This window comes from Anser anser (assembly GCF_964211835.1).
Source record: "Anser anser genome assembly, chromosome: 5".
Taxonomy (NCBI): Eukaryota; Metazoa; Chordata; class Aves; order Anseriformes; family Anatidae; genus Anser; species Anser anser.
The window spans coordinates 38,668,301-38,686,863 of NC_139725.1; the positions used below are offsets into that span (position 1 = coordinate 38,668,301).

General features: G+C 48.8%; 1 protein-coding gene across 3 annotated transcripts in view; it reads right to left on the minus strand.

Moving 5' to 3' along the window:
- LOC310900487 (uncharacterized protein) overlaps nucleotides 1-18,563 on the minus strand; it is a 220,257-nt gene that overhangs the window by 32,159 nt on the left and 169,535 nt on the right. The window contains exon 5 of one of the 3 annotated variants that reach the window (XM_083838556.1): nucleotides 526-12,065. The exons of the other annotated variants lie outside the window; for them this stretch is intronic. Coding sequence (XP_083694682.1) covers nucleotides 11,905-12,065 — 161 coding nt within the window. The 3' untranslated portion in view covers nucleotides 526-11,904. Of the gene's footprint in view, nucleotides 1-525; nucleotides 12,066-18,563 lie in introns of those variants that run through there. 3 annotated transcript variants of the gene reach the window in all.

Sequence of the window (18,563 nt, forward strand, 5' to 3'; positions counted from 1 at the left end):
AGACAACCCCGAAGGTCAAGGCTCTGCTTTGTCCTACTGATGTACAGGCTCAAGAGAGGCCAGAAGGGCTCCTGTGCTGCAGGAGAAACTCTAGGAGCATGGCCTGGTGTCTACATTTATTTGTACCAGGGCACTGACAAGAAGAAGCTTTGGGTCACAGTATTTGGTTCCTTGCTATTCCTGCCTTGGCATCAGCAAGAGACCCGGATCTCTGCAAGGGTGTCATAAGATAGGAAAGACAATTAGAAGTTAGAAGGGGAAGGACATGCCATAAAAGCTGTTACCAACCCTTCCCTTCATTCCCTCCACATTTTTCACGGGGAAAAAAGTTCCCTCTGCAAAAACCGATTTGGAAAATTTCCACCTGTTCTACTGGCTGCATCCATGAGAGTATTTCTGCCTCTGGCAATAGCTTCTGCTTGAGGCTTGCTGCGCCGATGAGACATACGGCTCCGACGTATGGCTCCGGTATCTTTCTTGGGCTAGGGCTGGTGTGAGCAATACAGCAGGAGGTGCTACAAATAGGCAGAAAGTTTTGCAAAAACATAGAGTGGGAAGACTGTGCTGTTGCAGCTGAAACCCATGCATGCTACATCTAACGCAAACAGTCCCTTGCTTCCCAAATCGCACAAAGCTGGCAGCTAAAATAACCGCTTTTTGACCTTTTTGACTTCTCCCATCTCCTTGCCAGTCCCCTTTTGCCTGCCCCAGCCACCTGCCTTTGTCATTACAATAATCAGCAGCAATAAACAGGTGGCAGTTTGGTGTTGTGGAAGCCACCTGAGATATTTCAGGCCACGCCAAACTGGTGGCTTCAGACAAGCCATCGGTAAAGTCACCTTGCCACCCAGCCTGGAAGCTGGCCAGGCTGGAGACAAGCCACCTCTTGGCAGTGGCACCTGAATCAAGAAAAGAAGGGAGAAAAAAACAGAGGAACCATGGCTGGGACCACGGACGGAGGAGCTGAGCCCGGTGAGGTGCCTGCCGCCCCCCGGCTCCAGGCAAGCTCTCTGCAGAGGCACCTTTAAGGCTCTGGGCCTCACGTGCTTTAGTCACATTTTAAAAATAGGACGGGAGGCTTCTACTCCGCTTAGGTATTTTGGAAAATTTTACTCAGCCTTTCTGCAACTCCTGTCAATCCTTCTCAGCACGGTGCTGAGACGCACCCGTGGCATGAACACAAATAGCACGTGTCCCTGGGCCCTCGCAGCCGTGTCCGGAGACACCTCGATGGGCTTCCCTGGCTGCCTCTCTAAACCCTGTTACAGGAACACAATGGGGGTAAGGCTCAGGGAGGTATAAATCTGCAAACCAGCCCAAACTGACCCAGCGCTCTGCTCGTTTGACGAGGTGGGATAGGGGTCCCGGCCCAGCAGGATGCGCCTTCAGCCCCAGGGTCACCGCAGGAACCCTTCGTCACGAGGGCTGTGGTGGTACACGGCCATGAGCAACCCCAGAAACCCCACACGTGGCTTTCAGTCTGAGCACATCCAAGTGCTTCAGCTCCTGACCCTTGTCCCGGCCATGAACCGCTGTCAGTAGGCCAGGCCACGTCATGTCACCTCCTGTGTCACAAGGATGCCTTCTGCATCACCGGGCCTGTGGCAGGGGAGGGGAACCAGAGACAAAAGCATTCTGAAGCTGGTGGATTGAGCGGCCTGATGAAGAGGCAAGACGCTTACGGGATCTTTTCCCCTCATAAAACAATTTCTATTACATTTCCTGAGATGACAACCACGCAGACTTCCCAAGCTTTCTCTTCCATTTATCGTTTACCTGCAAACCTAGAGCAGGAGGGGCTCTTGAGCAAACACAAGCCCCATTCTCCATCCACGGGGAATTTTACCTTGCTATAAACTCCTGCACCCACTGTCTCTGACTAAGTATCAGCCTTCAGGCAGCCAAATGTAAGATGGCAGATAAGAAAGAAAAGGAGAATGATTTTGAGACTTGAGTCATCATCTCTGATCTGGGGCTTCAACCTCCTTTGACAGATTTGTTAATGACAGGAATTTAAGAAAACTGTGTATGTTTTCTTTCTGTGTATGTTTTCATTGCTGGGATGACCATGCTGGGACAACCCATGGTGCAGCCCTTACCTGCTGGCCAGCAGGACGCTTTGGTAGGACATGGAGGTACACTGCATGTCTGAAGCCTCCCATAATAGCACTTTTGCCTCAAGTAGAGGCAGAATGGGCTGCTTAACACTGCTGGGAGCCCCCCCCCAAGCATGCGCAGCAGACAGGTCACTGCCAGCCCGTCTGCTTCATTTCTCTGATTTCTTGATTTCTGCAGTTTGATTTCTCTGATTGCATTTCCACGTCCCTCTTCTCCATCATTGCTGCAGCATCTGCCCCAGCACTGCAAGCTGCCGGGAGTTAGTGGGGGGAAGGATGTTTCCTACTTGGGCTTTTTCAGATCAGAAAGCTCTGCAAAGTTCAGCTCAGACAGTCCTATCCAGATTGTAGGGACTGTTTGTTCCCAGTTTTGGCAGGGTTGTGAATGATGCATGAGTAACAGCATCCCTTAATTAGTGTAATATGCTGTACCAGGTTAGAAAGCACTCTCTGGTTTTGTTTTTCCTCGGTGTGTGTGTGTGTATTTCTCTTTAAAGGAGAAGGGAATGAACAGAAAACATTGCAGTTGTGTTTTTGTTGGTTGGGGCACCGATAAACCCTGTTCTGATCGGGCTGGTTATGAATCACTGGAGAGCCATATCCACACCAAACAGCGCCGTGGCCAACCTGATGTCTGCTTGGCAGTTGTGCTGAGCACAAGCTCCTTAATTACTGTTTTTGCTGTCTGAATCTTGGTGGAATAAAGAGAGAAAAAAAACACCCTTTGTTTCCTTTGAATTTCAGAGGCTGGATGCATCAGTGCGCATACACGTACACGCGCACCTGTGTGTGCATGCACGCACCGACGGACACGTGGTCTGCTTCGACTTTGGGGAGCGAGGAGGAAGCTCCATCACCAGCTTTATTTCCCTTTGTTTTTCTGCCTCCCTTTCTTCCCTCCCCTGGCTGTTGTTCTTTGGGGTGTTTGCAACGTGCCCATCACATCCCGGCTGTCAGGAATGATGTTTTCATTGTTGTGACCACAAAGGACGCCGCCAGCCCTCCCACCCTTCCTCCCATGGCATTTTTCCCCCAGCACTGCTTCTGCATACCCAGGAGCTGCAATTCCAGCCCTCGGGCACTGCCTCCACCCTGGTTTCGGGAGGGGCGACGTGGAGGGGGTGGGAGGGAAACGGACTCTTCCCTTCCCTTCTCTTCCTTTCCCTTCCTACGGGTGCCTTCGGTAGCTGGTGGCACCCATCCCTCACCCTCGTGCCACCACCACCTGAGCATCCTCCTGCTCCTGCGCGAGAATGAGTGCCGCTGCCCACCCGGGATGCTGGGGTCAGCCCCTTCTCTGACTCATGCTTCTTCCCTGATTTGATGACTTCAAGTCTCCCTCCTTTTTCCCCTTTCCTCCTTCCCAGCAGAAAGGTGCCCCGGCTCGGCATCGCCACTGCTTTTTCCCTGTGGGAGCATGGGGGACATCTCCCAAAACCTCTCCTTGCATGGGGACGTCTCCGGCACCGGAGGCTGAGGAGCAGAGCGGCACCGGGGTCCCGGACCGGTGCGGAAAGAGAAAGCTCTCTCCCACTGGGTAACCCGGCAGCAACTGCTATTTCAGTAAACATATCATTTTGTGCTCAGTAAACACACATTCCAGAGGAATGCTCTCATTGTTTTTTTGCTCTGTAATGCATTAATGAAGAAATAAAGTTTAGGTTGTGTAATGGTGACAGCTTGAAGTCATTTTGCCTAGTGTTATTTCTCAGTGAAGGCTCAGCTCTCCCTGGAACGGGAGGAAGAAAAGAAGACCAGATTTCGCTTCGAACTCACCAACATGTGCAAAAAAAATCAAAACACAACAGCAATTAACTTCCCTCCACATGCCCCAATAAAACTACCTCTCTCGCTCGCTCTGAGCTTTGTCACGTATGGGGCTGTTTATGGAGGAGACAATACAAAGTGGGTTTATACAAGGCTCTTGTTTTAATTTTTGTTTTATGTCCACTGGAACCCTCAAGTAGTGAATTCATTTCCTGATATAGTAAACATTTCTGATGGCCAGGATTCTTTCTCTTTTCCCAAATGAACACAAACCCCTGGTCTAACTCACCAGCAGCGCAGTCTATACAAACAGACGTATCAGCTACATTTTCAAAGAATGCATCTTAAGCACGCAGCTATGAAAATAAACAAACAGCAACGCTTTAACGAGAGCCTGCCCGACCCCGCTGCAAGGAGGAAGCAGGGACACTCTTCTCCCTGAAATTTGCTCAACTCCTCAATGGCATGTGGAAAAACTATCAGCTTTTCACTATATTCCAGGAAAAAAAAAATCCCATTCTTGCATTTGCACACCGATGGCTGCCTGCTCCATGCTAACTAATCTACACATTCCCTCTGACTTGTGACCCTATTTGCACTATGCAAATGTCTTCTGACAGCTCTCTTTTCCTGTCATTAAAACAAACAATGGCCCCTGTAACCAAAAAGGAAATCAGTAACAGGCGAAAGCTGTTCTCTCTAGTTCTTTTCTTTCTTTTTCTTTTTTTTTCCTTTTTCTCCCCCACCCTTTTTTTTTTTTTCTTCTATTTTTTCATTTTTTCTCCTCTGGTTCTGGGACTAACTGTTAGTAATTACCCTGAAATATTCACAAACTTTTTTGTCTCTCAAACAGTTTTACTCATCCTAGTGGCCAATGCAGCATTTCCAATAAAATCCCTCTTCTAAAAAAACTGAAAATAGGGAAAAAAATAATGTCCCTCTGCTCAACCTTGTAAAAATCACCTTCTGCCTTTTCTTTTATATATATATAAGTATATATGTATAGATTATATATATATATGCATATAATTACTGGTTTGGGAACCATTGGAATTAGTTCCTAGTCTGCCAGGAATATTTTAAATATTCTGGAGAAACATTAAGGATTTAGAAGGTATTGGTGGCTTGGAGATGATGTGCGTAGGGAGGATGACACACCTCTCTCTCCTCATCCATCCATTCTCCAGTGTTCATCCTGTCCTGATCTACACATCCAGCCAAAAAAGAGCATTGCTGGTGGCCGTGCCGTGCCCAGCAACGGCTGGGGGTACCTGGCTCCAACACCTGCTCTGCCTTTGGTTTCCCAGGGAAAAGGGTTGTTTTCAGAGACTTCAGGGTGCTTACCCCTGGGAGCTGCTTCTTTGTCCTTTAAATAATACGATATACATAATCATAAAGTGGGCCAGTTTTCCAGCCCATCACACAAGCCTTGTGCCTGTAGGGCTCAGCTGAAGCCAGTGGTGTTAATGTTGACATAAGACCATGATGACCAAGTGGGAAATTAGTCCCGTAACACTTGATTGTCTTTTACAAAAATTTACTAAACGGTCTTAATGGTTTTGTTTGTGGTACGTGTTGCTCACTCCTGATTGTACTTCTGCCAAGTTGTATTTTCAACTGTAAACACTGGCCTCTCAGAAAATCTGAAGTAAAGCAAAACAGAAAAGATGTTCAAAATAACGTTACAACCTAATTTAATTTATCCCTTGGTAATTGCATTTGTAGGAAATGAACAACGCAAACAAAACAGAACCCAAGTCTTTCCAGCCATCCCAATTGCTTTCACATGCTGCTGCACCGGGTGCAGCCAACACACGGTTAACTCTCCGGCTGCGTCGGGGGATGCACGACTGGGGGTTAAAAGCCTTAGCGCAGGGACCCCCAGGTTTGTGCTCACCTCCCAGACCCTGCCCCGGGTCCCTGCCTGTGGCTACCACCTTCTGAAGGTGAGTCCATAGGTGCAGCTCCCCACCAGGCAGCTCTGCCATCGCTCTGCCCTTCCACACCATCACCATCCCTCATTCCTTCAGTACCAGTCCCTCTGCTTCACACGTTGGGCCCGAGGACATGCAGCTGGATGACCACTCACCTAACGCCATGAGCCATGCAGCTGGAATCCCCCCTCACCAAGACATTTACACACTCGGTAATTTTAATCATATCTGAGAAAACCTTGTTGAGCTTGAGCCTCTGCTTGCAAGGCTGCAGGATCTTGACGAAGGGGGCTGACATTCAGCAAGTGCACGCATGGTTTCTGCAGCCATTTCTACATCTTGGGGTTGCTTGTAAACCACACAGCCTGACCACACTTCAAGTATTTGATATTTGCCTTTTTTTAAATTTGTGCTCTCTTGGTGATCTGAAGCGTGTGCCACGGTTTGCCTCTACCACGTGGCATTGCTTCTCCACTTTGATTCAAGCAGTCCCAGACCCACAACCAGCTCTCGAAGCTGTCGTGCAAGCCCCTCTGTTCACAGACACATGGACAAAGATTTGCACGAGCATTTGTCGGATGGTTCATATTTGCACAAGTATCTGCACCACAACCCCATCCCGCGAATATTTCAGCAAATGTTGTTGTACCTGCCTGATTGCTGGCCAGCGGCAATCACTAGGAGAATCACTGCTGCTGCCAAAATAAACTCATGGTTTTTATTCGTGGGAGTACTTGTAAACAGCATTTTTCTAGTGTTCACCCAGTTCTAAGTGGAACTCCCTGTGTGATGAATGCTGTTTACAGTGCAGCTCTGTTTGTTGTGAAACGGGGAAAAAAGGCAGTTTCTTGCGCTTCTCTGCAGCACACCAGTGCCGCAGAGGAAGGTACAGCCCCTCCTGCTGTCCTCTTGCACAAAAAGCCATGTCCCACATCTTGCTCGATCTCACGCTAAAAACCCATGCGGGTTTTCGTGTCCTCAGATCAGCAAATCGTACGAAAGGTGAATGGGGAAAGTCCTAATTTGGGTGGAGAAGCTTTGACACATCCCTACAAGTCTCCCCATGGCTTCACCACTCACGGAGCGTTTAATGGAGAGCCGTGATACACTCTGCGAGGATCGATGAGCCACATGTGCTGGTGGATTCACAGGCAGGGAAAGCTCATTCCCCACGCAGGGGAAAAGCCGAGGGTTGAATAGGATCACACAGGAATGCCAGCTCAATTAAGGCCAATGCCATTAGAAATCCGGAGCGACTCCCACAGTGCGAACGGCGTCACTCCAGATTTCTGAGACCCGAACCTGCCTTTGCTCCTTTGCTCCTGTGTTTGATGCAGCCCCAAGGTTTAATTGCTCCCCACTCAACGCTCATGGATTAACTGAGATTTGGGAGCTGCACGCTTGTGCTGCTCTGGGAGCCCTTTGGGCTCCAGCCTGGGAAGCTCTTTCTGGCTTTCGAGACGCTCTAACCCTCCTTTTCCATTTGAAGCATGTCCTCTCATCACCTTCACCTTTTTTTTTTTTTTTGATTCCCGTATTACAAGGTGATTACTTTGCCTGCTACATTAACCATTCACCTGTTCCTGCAACTGAGGAATGGCTTAAACACTCTTTTGACACAATCCCTTGAAAATGGGTTGCTCTACTGCAGTCAATGAACATAGCGTGGGAAAAACACATTAATACTTCCAGCGGTGACACTGAGGATGGCTATAAATAACCCCCCTATTACAGTATTTATATATTATTACATCATATAGCCACTTAAAACTGAGAGCAATTGGAAGCGTTGAATAATGTAAAGGCAATCGCCTCTGCATTAGTTCCACTGTCATGGGCATTACGTGCTGCTTGGTAACATTGCCGTGCTCGTTCTGTCACGCAGCGTTGCGTGACATTGGCGGTGGCGTCGGAGCATCAGCGGGCCCTCTGCAAATGGCACACAGCGCTCCGCAGGGTGCGTGTAGCTCGGCGTTATATAACGAGGGTGCTTCCCTGGAGGGTTTTGTTGGTGCATGCTTTTTTCCTGGTGATTTCATTCGAACGAGGTGTCCAGTTCCAGGTTTGCTTTAAAGCAGCTGTCTAGATGTGCCCACCACACCAGGTTTCAGCACCCTCATATGTGGAGAAGGGAGGTTTGCAGTGTGGTGGCCAACCAACCCTCTTATAAATCATATTACGGTGTCCTGGGTGGCTCCTGCCTGCTTCAGTGACTTCTCCAGCCGGAGACATGGCTGAGAAAGTCTGGAAAATGAGCTGCTCAGAGCTTGGCAAGGATGCATTTGAGTAGTAAGCCTCAAACTCATGGTTGCCTGAATCCGGTTCTGGGCCACAGGCAAGACTTCATCTTGAAACAAATCAGATTACTTAAAAATGCTATTAAACCATACAAAAGTGTCATAATTCATGTTGTTGTTGTTGTTGTTGTTGCGGCTCTTCCTTTTTTGGGGGAAAGGAGAGAGGAGGAGAGCGGTTGGACAGATGCTTGGTGTGACCATGCCCATACCATGGCTTGGTTTCTTGCTGACTATGGATTTCAATTTCCTCAGTTTTGATGAGCTTCCCTTGAAAAGAGCCCAGCAAAACAAAAACCCTTTCTCTCCGCTTGAATGTCTCACTACTGGTTTTCATGGCAGGGATGCCCATCTCAATTACAGTGTGGTCAGCAGCGCTCAGTGCCTCATTGATCGTCACTTGTCAAACGAGCTCCTGTGTGGCATTTAGGACCCAGTCTGGAGGAGGATCTCCACCACAGTGGAGCTTGGAAGGGGCTGTTCCAAAAAGCAATCATTGCAGATGTTGAGAAATCACTTCTCTGAACCTTGTCCTCACATGACATATGACCAATTTCTGCACAAAGATCTGCAGTCAACTTTTATTACAGCTCAGATTCAGCTGCTTCTTTGATTTATCGCAACAATGCACATTCAATATCTTTCTTCTGATCTGGAGGCCAGAAATATAACTCCACTCATATGTTTGTATTCTTAGGATTTGGGATTTCACAGATTCAGAAACTCATTCATAGATTCACAGAGTTTAAGGCCAGAAGAAACCATGAGAACATCTGGTATGACTTCCTATATTTCAAAGCCATTCAATTGCAGCCAGTTAGCCCAGTATTGAGCCCAGTAGTTTTGCTGCATCTTCCAGAAAAACATCCAGCTCCAGACATACTGAGATAAGGGGATATGAACATATCAAAAGCTGGAGACTCACCACCTTACTTGATTTAGAAGCTCACAGTAATTAAATGTGCCTTGTTTCTAATGCATTTTTGTTTGGCTTCCCATCTAGCCGTCAGTTCTTCATCTTCTCCCACTTTATAACTGATCAGCATTGCCTGGCAAGCTACAGTCCTCAAACTTTGAAGGGTTTTTGCCCGTCATCTGGACAAAAGACCAATCTATCTAAAGTATTTGTTAGTCAACTTTAGTCAACTAGTTTTTGCTATTTTATTTTTATTTTATTTCATTTTATTTTATTTTTATTTTTATTTTATTTTATTTCATTTATTCTATTTTATTCTATTTTATTGCACCAGTGTTTGTGTTATTTCTTCCTAAGTAACACAGAGGACATTCACTCCATATTAGAAAACAGAAATTTGCCTTTAAGAAAATGTTGTTGTGAGAACTTGGGATATTTTAAAAAATATTGTTCAGAATACTTTCATTTTAAAAATGAACAGAAATTGAACTTGCTGATTGAATTTGCTGATGTGAAACACAAACTGACATTTCTTGCTGAAACAAGGGTAGTGACTTGCCTTGCCAAAGGGCTCACCCATCTTTCCGTACACGCGCACTGTATGGCATTACTCTCTCCCCATCCCATTCTGACATGCAGATGGAGCTAGATCTGTCTCTCACACCAAGAAGACGTGTGCCAACTTTGAAATTAGTTGTGCAATCTTATTCTGCATCTTTTCTGGTTTTCAGCAGCTATACCATTCTCTGGGACTCCTGATCCAAAAGGGCTTGATCATTGTCACCATTTGTCCTTCTGGCTATGTGTGAAGGACAGACTTTTCTCACCATTGACAATTTACACCAGAAGCTTTTTTTCTCTCTTTTTTTTTCTTTCTTCTTTTTTTTTAATTCTTTTTTTTTTCCTTTTTTCTTTTTTTTCCCAGTGTTATCCTTCCTTCTTTCTGAATGGGCAGACATTTTAATGCTACATCAATGGCCTTCTGAAAGAGGCTCGTTTCAATTTAATTTTTCTGAACTCTATGACTTTCTCCTCTCCATCTATTGGAATCCGTTGGGATTCGTTATTTTTAATGCGCTTAATAAATAACAGCAGCAGAGCTGGGAGGAAGCAAATGTTTCTCTCACATTGATTTCTCCATCTTTTACAGTATATGAAATCCAAGAAAAAATATCCTCCATTTGTCCCTGAATACGTGCCATGACTGCGTGCCTCTGCCAGTAACCACCACCTCAAGGCACAGGTTTCCACCACCTCCGATGAAGGATGCTTTTGAGCTAGATTAGGTGTTAACATCTGAAGCATGTGTATTTATCATTGGCCTTTTGACATGCAGATAATCACTCCGACTTCACCAGTAAAACTTATTATGCTAGCTTTGCAAAGAGTGGTTAGATAGGCAGCCACCCACTTATTCCTCCCATCTCCATTCACAGGCAGATGCTTTTTCATGACTGCCTGTTTCTGCATCCATGAATGGCAAGCAGTGCCAAGAAGAGTGATGCAAATAGGTGATGCGGGGCAGAGGCACCCAGGAGGATTTGGCATTACCAGGCTTATTTTGTATACACACCGGTGGCAATCAGAGCTGGAGGGGAAGCCCCTGGCGTTCCTCACGTAACAGATGTCCAGAGGCTGACTTCTAATGGGATTTCCTCAAGGTGGAAAGGAAAAGTGGCCAGCCTGAGACAGCAAGGGAGGGAGTGACTTTTGAGTCCTTCCCCACCAAGGAGCTTATGACTTTGACACACAAGAAAGCACCCTTGTGCTGCAGAATTTCACTGACAAACTTGCATTGGGTTCCTCCGTTCAAATCCCCTTCTTTCTCCCAAGGAACAGAAGGTGTGGCTTCAAGCCTCTGGGGGCAAAGGACGGACCTGAGTTGGCATCTCTTGGCTGATGCTGTTGGGCTCCCCGCTAAGAGGTCAGCCTGGGAAGCACCCGCAGCTCTGCATCACCTGGCCTAGGCGAGCCAGCTGTATGGGGTGCTTACATCCAGATATTCTCATTTGGAGAGCCAGGCTCAGGGCTGCAACCATCTCCTCACTGTATCCTTGCGGAAAGCGTGGTCTGCTCCACGCAGACCTATCAGCCTGAAAGCAGAGGCGGTGGAAACAGTTTGCAGCTGCTGCTCGGGCGAGGGATGCAGCAGGTGCGCGCTGGCAGGCAAAAACACAGGTAGCACCTAGCCGTGGTGCTGTAGCACTCCTGGCTTTCATTTCATGCTCACAAGCTTCCTGAAACGAGCTGTCTCCAGGCTCTCCTGTAGGTTCATTTCATGAGCTGAGGGTAACCAAACCCAAGGCTCTGAAAAAACAGGCTTTGCTTGAGCCCCTGCTTTTGCTGGTGGGAGGAGAGCACTCGGACAGAGGCAGCCTGCCTGTGAAACCGGACAGGACTTGAAGTCCGGGGCAAAGCCTGTCATTTCTGGAAAATTCTGACCTCCTCCTTGCTAGCTATTTCTGCAGATCCACCACTTATGAAATAGTTGCATGTCCCATGCTGCTAATATATGATCCCCACACGGCTCCTACCAGTTTTACAGGCGGGGAGCTGGTGTACAAAAGTGAAAGAGAAGAGCTGAGGGTTTCAGCCACAGGGGAAGCCTCTGGTGAAGGGAGGAATTTGTTCACTTCCCCCAGGCCATGCTTGCTTTCTCTTCTAGTCTTGCAACAGTCATGGGGGAGAAATAGCCAAGAAGAGCTGCGACCCACTGCTGCGGATCTAGGCTCAGAGGTCTCCAAATGTTGAAAGCATTTTGGTGTGGGTGTGCAGGCTCAACCTCCTCTTCAAAAAATAATAATTTTTAAAAAATGGATAAAAAACTGCTGCGAGGGAGCCAAAAGGGATTTTATTTTTTTTTCTTGGCCTTCTTGCTACTTCTGTGGGAACCCAGCAGTATTGTTTCCAGAAGGCTCAGTCTCTGTCACCCAAGTCTTTGGCGTGTTTGGGGACACCCTTACTACTTCCCTTTCCTCCCCTGCAGAAGAGTCCAACGCAGCTTTGACCACAAAGCCCAGGAGGCCTTGGAGTTTGTCTGAAACAAAAGAAAAAGATTGCGAAAGGCGGTGGTGTCAAATAATGCTTCCATTTAGTAGGAATTTTGCTCCCCTTGCATTCCCAGGCAGCACCTGCTGTGTGAGGCTCTTGGCCAGCTCCTCTGAGCCTCTGTGGTAAAACAAACAAAAACAGCAGGGAAAAAAATTCCTCTTTATAACGCCTGTTATCCTCAGGCTACCTTCCAAGACTGCCTCGCCTCCCCATGTCGATGGTAACTCTCCAGGGAAACGTGATACGGCGGGGCCAGAAAGCCTTGTGCAAATGGGCGGTTGAGCAACGGAGGAAGAGACCCTGCCTTATCGAAAACAAGACTGTTTTCCTTCTCTTCCTTCACATCTAAATGCAGAAAGGTCCTTATTGATGTCCCAGCCAGAAAAAAAAAAGGGGGGTGGGGGAGAAAAGAAAAAGTGACATGTTGTTACTTGCATGGCAAAAGCAATTGGGAATTATCCTGCATTATGGGAATACAAAAAAAAGGGTTGGGAAGGACAGGGATGGGCTGTCTGTCCAGAAGGCCTGGGGGAAGTGGTCTTTGGAGATGTGAATAATGTGCTGCTCAGCCCTCGCATCGCAAATAGTTACACACTGTTCCTTCTCATGTGCCTTGCTGTTTCAGGATGGTTTGGAAGGTATTTTGTGTTTTAGAGCCTGGTGGAACTGGCTGTGCTGGGGGTCGTCCACATTTAGCTGGTGTCTGGCCAAAATGACCCACCTGCCTGTTACCTGCTCAGCCCCCAGCGCTGCAAAGCCGATGGGCACCTTCCAGCATGTGGCCTTTGGGAGATGGGCTGGTCTCTCATGGGAGACAGCAACACCTCACATGCCCTCTCTGATCTCTGCCTGCTCTGCACATGCTCAGCTGAGAAAAAAAAAGCCTTTCAGGACCTTGGTTTTGAGCCCACCTTTTGGCAACACATTCCAGACAGCTGTCCTGAGGCCAAATGGCACGAGGGGTGGTACAGACACAGACCCCCAGGCTCTTCTGGTCACCCAGCTCGACCTTTATAGTACAGCCTGCTGAATAACTGTTGGCATCCAGAGCAGGTACAAGGAGCCTGTAATCCCTGCTCTGTTCAAGCACATTGCCTTGATCTCACCGCAGACAGAGCCTTCTCAATGAGCCTTCAGGTCTGTGCTTTGACCAACTCTCCTTCTCTTTTTTCCTTCTTATTGCATTCCCAACTCAGGGTGAAGGGAAGAAAAGCAAAGATGCAGGAAGATGGAGGCATGTGCTGGGAAATCACGAGTTGTAGAAGTGATGGTAGCTGTACATGGGACTTTCCACTTCCCTTTCACCAGAGCTTTTCCAAGGTGTTGGCCAACACCTGTGTACAACCAGCCAGGGAGCAAGTTCAGGAGTCAGCTCAGCTCATCACTTCCTCGGAAGCATTTTGGCTCTGCAGGCTACCTGTGTGTCTGCCAAGATGCCTCTGCACCTTTCAGGTGGAAGATGTTCTATAAAGGGCTCCTGCTCCTTCTGAGCAGCTGTGCTTGGTGTTCAACGTGCATATCCTTGTTTTCCAATGTGCTACTAAAAACATCACAGAAGAAATTCAGTTGTAACCCAGAGACCCTTCACCATCAAAGAGTGAGACATTGCTTCCCTGTCTGAGAGAGTCTGCCTTGGTAGAAGTGGAAATGACTTTTCAAAACCAGCACTGACCTGCAGCCAGGAGTTTTAGGCTTGGTAAGGACACTACCGAATGCCGGCAAGCTACCCGTGTGAATCCCAACAGCCCCGTTTGCCTGTAGCAACCCAGACATTATTCCTGTGACACTTCGCTAGCACTGTCTGCTTACATCCCCTTGAAACTCTCCTGCCCTGTGAACACAATCCTAATGATTTTGGTGCACGTTGCGTTGATCGTCTATCACTTCATTTTCCTTAGCAGAAAGCTTAACACTAGTCTTAGCACCGGAATTACCGTGAGTGCCACTGCCGAAGAAGGTCCCAAGCCACCTGCCATAGTCCTCTCCTCATGCTTGCAGAAGCAAACCTCCTAAGGCTATCCTAGCACGTCCTACATGCAGGGACCTTCACTAAACAAGCATTATCCGGTTGCAATTCCTTTTCCTGACCCCCTTCCTTCCCTCCACACCCCTAAACCCAGCCACGGCACAGTCACTTTGCTCTGCAGCTCGGTAATTTCAGGCTAGAGTTAGCATTTAACCAGTCAGAATGGTGCAAGCCCGCATAATTACTGCTGGGATTGTGCTGCGTCGGCCCCGTGTAACGAACTCTCCTCAAATAACCCAGCTTGAATGTCAGAGCCCGTGCTGTATTGTATTTCACATTCTGGCTGTGGGAGCCTTTCCCCAGCAGGAGTCAGGGTAACAAATCCCTTGCTCTCACAGGAGGGCCCCATAAAATGAATGGTGCTGGATCTCACGCTCCTGAGGAGGTCTCGCTTACTTCAGCCCTCACTGCTCGTAGCAGGAGTGACCATAGGGGATGGAGGGAGGCAAGGGTGGGCTGGCAAGCTTCTCCCCACCATCGCCCCTGTGTTACAGTATTGGGACTCTGCTCTCCCCTTGAATCTATATTTTCATATAGATGTTTAACCAGAAAAAAAGAAAAAGAGAGGATAACCACTGAGGCTGAGCTTGCATTGAATGCGTCTGATGGAAATTCTGCATGAGAACTCCCAGCTCAGCTGCAAGGAGCACCCATGTCAGTACGTTTATGGGGCGGTACCAAACGAGATGGTTCCCCCGCACGCCACATGTGCTGGTGCCAAAAAACCCCCCGTTCCCTCCTGGAGCAGCTGGCAGCATCCCCTCCACCAAGCCCTGCGGCCGCCTCTCCATCCGTGTCAGAAACCTGAACTCCCCCACTTCTCCTTGGGAGAGGGAGGCTGTTCCCTGAACTATCTCCCGTCTCTTGTTATCTTCTTTTCCTCGTCAGCCAGTGAACTGTGAAGCGGCAGTGGAGAGGAAAATGAACTCTGACCTCATTTTTCCCCCTTACAATTAGCTAGAACCATGTTTTTTATTTTTACTTTTCTTTTCCCCTCCCCACTTTCTAAATGATTAATAAGACAATTTGGTCCCTAGCTTCTGCAGTGAGGCGAGTGTGCTGACAAAGCACTGCGATGCCTCTTCCAGGTCACCCGGCAGCAGGCCATGTCTTTATGAAAACATAAAAATTGGAGGGACTTATTTGAGGAATTTGGAGACTGAGACGCAGGAATTTCGCCCTTCAGACCCTGGCAACTGTCTGTCTGCAGTGGTCTCTGAGCACCAGCGCCTGCCATGGAAAGGAGCAGCTGCTTAACAGCAACCTGTGAGCTTTGAAAAACAGATTTTTTCTCTTACTTTGTCGTATTTATTTTGAATACTCAGCCACTGCCCTTAACCTGCTTCGTGTGGTGTGCAGCAAGCTGGATCCAATGGCAAAAGACAGATCTCTAAGCACCCTTGATGGCAATGCACCAGGACTCCTCACCCCTGGTTGCTCTTCCACCTCTGCTCATCCCTCTCTTGACTCTCCTAAGCTCCTATTAGGGTGGGAAGAAGGGAATTAAGGTCAGGTGCTGTCTCTTCTCTTGGCTAGTCCTTTCTGTGTCTGTGCCTGCTTTGTGCCACCTGGTGCATGGGGAGAACGAAGAAGCTTGTGTATGCTTTGCTGGGGTGGGGAGGACTGGTGCTGCTCCCAGCAGACCCCACCATATCACTGGGGCTGATGTGTAATATGTTCCTGCATCCTGGTGCCCTTGCTGTGTCACCGTCTTGTCCAAGGGACAGCACTGGGGGGACTCACTGAGAGGAAAAGCCAGCATGGAGCCACCTACAGAGCCTCCGAGGCAACAATGAGCCTTTTATCCCATCCACACGGTTATGTGGCTTTCAAAGCTTGGAAGAGGCTATGTGTGGGGACCAAGGCTCTTCTGGCTTCACCCATGGAGTGTCAGCCCCGTAGGGTTTCGGTGGGCTTGGTTTCATCCGCCCCCACCCGACCTGCAGGGGACAGGGGCCGCACAGCCCGCATGGCCTCTCGCAGCCCTCCTGCCCTGTGCTCCAGGCCGAACGCTCCCCTGCCCATCCCAGGAGGCCTGCCGTGCTCCGTGCATCCTTCTGCGAAGAGCTGTTATCTGTCCAGATGTTCAGGAGGGGGAGGACTCCGCGAGGAGCCTCCTCCGACACCTCCTCCGACACCTCCAACAAGAACCTCTCCTTTCCCCGGCAGATGCTTCCCACTCCTCCCACCATGCAGATGGCGGTGCCCGTCAGGCTGAGGGCCACGGCCTTGTGAGTGGCCATGGTGAGGGGAAGGAGCCACCGCCGCCGCCCCCCGAGCTGTGAAGCGCCGGAGATGCCCTGCTAATCCATGGATGCCACTCAATAATTAAAAGCTCACGTGCGGTTGTTTACTAAATGCTAGTTTTCAGTCACCGTGATGAATTTTTTACTGCAGTGCCTCCCAGGAGTGAGGCCGGTCGGGCTCCCGTCGTGCTCTGCAAGCCGCAAGCAGCCAGGGAGGCTGAATTCCTTTCTCTAGGAGTTGACAGTCCAAATAAACAAGGCAGACAAAGGAGAGGAGGGGAAACAGAAGCTCAGGGGAGGTGAAGTGAGTTGTCCAAGGTCATGCAGCAGGTCAGTGCCAAAGCTGGGAGCAGAACCCACGCTGCCAGCTCCTGCTCTCAGGCCCTATCTCCCCGGGGAAGACCGGGTGAAAATAATTTATGAGACAAAGAGCTTCTATCACATTCCTCCTGGCACCACGAAGTTCTTCAGCTTGTGCAAATAAAACACAGCCAGATAAAGAGGCAACTGGGCACCAGTTGTATTTTGGTTTGCTAGGTCTTTGTTTCTCCACATTAGTAATGTTAACTTTACTATTTTTTAAGTAATTCTTTACCAGCTAAACTAACCCATCGGCTGGGCAGAGGTACCAGAGTGGAGAGAGAGCATTGCTTCGGGTCGCTGATCTGGTGGGGTGCTGAGCATGGATGCTATCTGCTGCAAGGAAAGCGCTGCTCTCCAGCTCCCAGCCAGCGTGGCTTGGAGGTCACAGAATTGTAGGATGGTTTGGGTTGGAAGGGAACTTAAAAATCGTCTAGTTCCAAGCCCCTGCTCATGGAGATAAACTCCCTCCTGCTGCTCACTGGCACCAAGGCTGCCGTGGAGGTGCTGAGAACAGCTTGGGCTGCTGTGAGAGGAGACAGGGAAGAGTGCAGTGAGTCAAGTAACCAACCCTGCTCCATCATCCTTCAAAAAGACAGGAACAAGCTGGTAAGGCCCAAACAAGGAGCTTTGTGTGAGTGAGACCAGGCATCGCACCATCTCAGTCTGGTTTCAGAGCCTGGTGGAGGTGGCATGGCTGCTGCTCACACGGAAAAGGTCCTCTCGGGAACCCCTGTCTCCCCTGAGAAGCAGGAAACACCAGCAAGGAAGCAAAGCAGCTTCCTGAAGGACTGGAGCAGAACTATTGCACGTGGTGCGCTCTCAGTACAAGTGGAGGCATTGTTGCTTTCACATTCCATAATTCATGTTTCATCTCTTGCTAGGGAAAATGAGGATCCTGCTGTACACTGCAGCCATCCGAGTGCACACACCTCACCATGAAAATAGTATCAGCCAGCCCTCCCTTTACTCCTTCAGACCACAAGATGTTAGCATAATCCTTATGTGCATTTTTTTCTTCAACTACCTTTTATTAGACTGGGGGTGGTTTGTTTTTATGCTGCCGCGGTGGGGAGGGCTGGAGGCTGGATGAGGACTTCTGACATGCACGTGAGGGGCCATCAAGTTCAGGGCTCAAGCCCCTGAACCCTTGCCTCACCTTCACGATGAGGCAATAACCTTCCCGAAACCAGATCGCCCTCCTGTCCCTGCGCTGCCATCCTTCAGGGAGCATGCTTCTGAGAAGAGCTGCAGCATCATGCAAACACCTGTTTGGGAAGCTGGAGAAATGACTGTTCTTGGTTGTTTTTCTTTTTTTTTTTTTCTTTTCTTTTTTTTTTTTTTTTTCAGTGGATTGGATGATCTTTCCTTAGCACAAGTTAAACACAGGACCTTCCAGCTCCCCTTCTCCTTCTGCCCCCAGTTAATTTCCTTGCAGAGCAAGGAGGGCCTGATCTGCTTGATGGCAGGGCTAGGAAGTGGGAGCCACTCAAGCCATCCTGGCTGGCTGAAATGTCACCGACCGCTGTTGTTAATTATCTGCAAAAGGTTCATTATCTCCTGCGTAAGGTTTTATTGCTCAGCTGCTGCGAGGACATGTGCCACTTGTGCCCTGGGGTGGCCCTGATGTCCTCAGACCTCCCTCACTCCATCCAAGGCTCAGGAGGTTCTCAGGGCAAGACAAGGAGCACAGCAGCATCTGCATGAGCATATGGTAGCAAAACAGGAATAGGGAAGATAGCCCACAAGTCCCCAGTTATGCTCTGTGGTATGCCTTTGTGGAAGAGCACTTGTTTCAGCTCCCAGCATACTGCCATGTGACTGCCTGACTGATAAAAGAGCAAGGAAAAAA